Below are 1,960 nucleotides of genomic sequence, written 5' to 3'. Positions count from 1 at the left end.
TCGACGCGTTTCAGAAAGGCGGGGCATAGAGGAGAAACAATAATATACAGTATGTGGAAAATAATGTGTTTTTTGAACCTTAAATGGCATAAACACATTTCATTACACCAAATACACAAAATAATGTTCTTATTAGCAACATCATGTGATCCCTTTAAATATAGTAGATAAGGTTACAAAAACTCAATGCCATTGCTTTAATGATGCTTTGCTTCCCTCTACTGGCCAGAGTATAGTACACTTATCAATCAGTCCTCATAATGCATATAGGGCTTTTTTGTAAAGGCTGTCTCATTCCTGCATTAACCAATACAGTTGCTTTCATGCTAGGCTTGTGCTGTATGCTTTGGATAGTGTACTTAAAGTTCTTTTAAATACTAAAAACTAATTTTATGTCTTTCCTGTGTAGTTCTCAGAACAATGTGGAATGTGAGTATCTGTTTGTAGAATGAGTGATTATAAACTACGCAAAATAATATTAACTTCATTTTATCCCTATTAAAAAGCAGATATATGAATATTTAGTACTGAAAACAGACCTGTGTTGCCATTATAGTTCACAAGATTCCATTGATTCTGGCATTATAAGAGATGCAAAAGCTTTGAGGTCCTTAGTTTGAGCCGGAAATTTGCTTTTAGAAATGTCCTGGTTCACTCGTCTGTGTGTTACTCCAGGTGCCCCCTACAAGAAGATACTCCCACGACGAAACCGACATGTGGACCACCGGTCAGATCCCGTCTTACCTGCATCGCTGGGGCTCCACAGAGGACATCATTGGCATCCCGCAATACAGCTCGCTGCGCCACGAGAGACATCGGAGCAGCCCTGCGTCCTACCACGAGGAGAGCCACCCACACCGCAAAAGGAGGCGATCCGAGGACATGCATTCGCTCAAGCAGATTCCACGAGTCGAGCGTTATGAGGGCGATTTCAAGTGCTTTAGCCGCGACGAAGTGATTAACTTCATTGATGAGACGCCACTGGCTAGTCCAATGAGAAGCCCACGGCGAGCCTCTGCGATCTCTCTGGTTCCAGAGACCTTCGAGCAGCACGTTGTTTTGTTGCCGCATTTCCCGCTCACGCACTTTGAGCGCGAGCCTCAAGCGTTGAGACGCTGCTCTGAGCACGGCAAAGGAGCCACGCCAGGCGAGATCCCTCAGGATCTGCAGAGAAAGGCGAGGGACGGTAGCGTTGGCGAAGGCTCGGGCATCAAGGCATGCCCTGAGCACAAGCTTGCATCAGAGCTTGTCCCGTTGGGTCCAGGTGCATGGACAGGGGAGCAGTCTTCTTCAAGTATTAGGACAGGACAGGTAGATGCATCTGCTTGGGTGGACCAGAAGCACCTGCCAAAAGGGGAAAGCAAAGGAAGCACTAATAGTTTTATAAGCTCACAATCTGCATCGTCAGGCTATATGACATCCATAGGATCCACGAACTAAGCGACAGTTTTATTCGAGTATTTTCAAGTAGATATGCTTATTAGTGTTAAAGCTTTGACTAAGTGGAATGTTTTTGTTAACTAGGAACTGGGATTTTTGAAGTGTGATGATTCGAAATGGCATAAGGACACCATCGTTGCTTTTTTATGTGTTGCTGATACCAGGCTGGATTTACAGGGTTAGTGGGCCTCAAAGGGGAGGGAAGCTGAGCAGCACATAAGTGTCCTGAGCTCAACACTTATGGTTAGAAATGAGCACTAGGCCTTCTGCGCATACACATGAGCTTTTTACTGAGGCTCATGACAGTTTTCAGCTTTTACGTTTCAGTGAGAATTTAGTATTCTGGTCAAAATACTGCCTTTCTTGACTAAGGAATTTGGGGCCATTCAATTACTTCGTGTGTAGATATATATATATATATATATATATATATACACTGCCGCTCAAAAGTTTGGGATCAGTAAGACTTGTAATGTTTTTAAAAGAAGTCTCTTCTGCTCATCAAGGCTGCATTTATTTG

At 43.6% G+C, this 1,960-nt stretch overlaps 1 protein-coding gene across 1 annotated transcript in view; it reads left to right on the top strand.

Moving 5' to 3' along the window:
• The window catches only part of gpr153 (G protein-coupled receptor 153), a 27,078-nt gene extending 25,199 nt beyond the window's left edge, over positions 1 to 1,879 (top strand). Inside the window, exon 6 of the mRNA XM_016576648.1 lies at positions 676 to 1,879. Within this exon, the coding sequence (XP_016432134.1) occupies positions 676 to 1,440 (765 nt within the window). The 3' untranslated portion in view covers positions 1,441 to 1,879. The remainder of the gene's footprint in view (positions 1 to 675) is intronic.
• Positions 1,880 to 1,960: the final 81 nt, after the last annotated feature.

This window comes from Sinocyclocheilus rhinocerous, unplaced genomic scaffold, assembly GCF_001515625.1.
Source record: "Sinocyclocheilus rhinocerous isolate Xijiao unplaced genomic scaffold, SAMN03320098_v1.1 scaffold5768, whole genome shotgun sequence".
NCBI lineage: Eukaryota > Metazoa > Chordata > Actinopteri > Cypriniformes > Cyprinidae > Sinocyclocheilus > Sinocyclocheilus rhinocerous.
The sequence above is the reverse complement of the archived record's forward strand: the minus strand, read 5'-3'. Positions and strand labels throughout refer to the sequence as shown.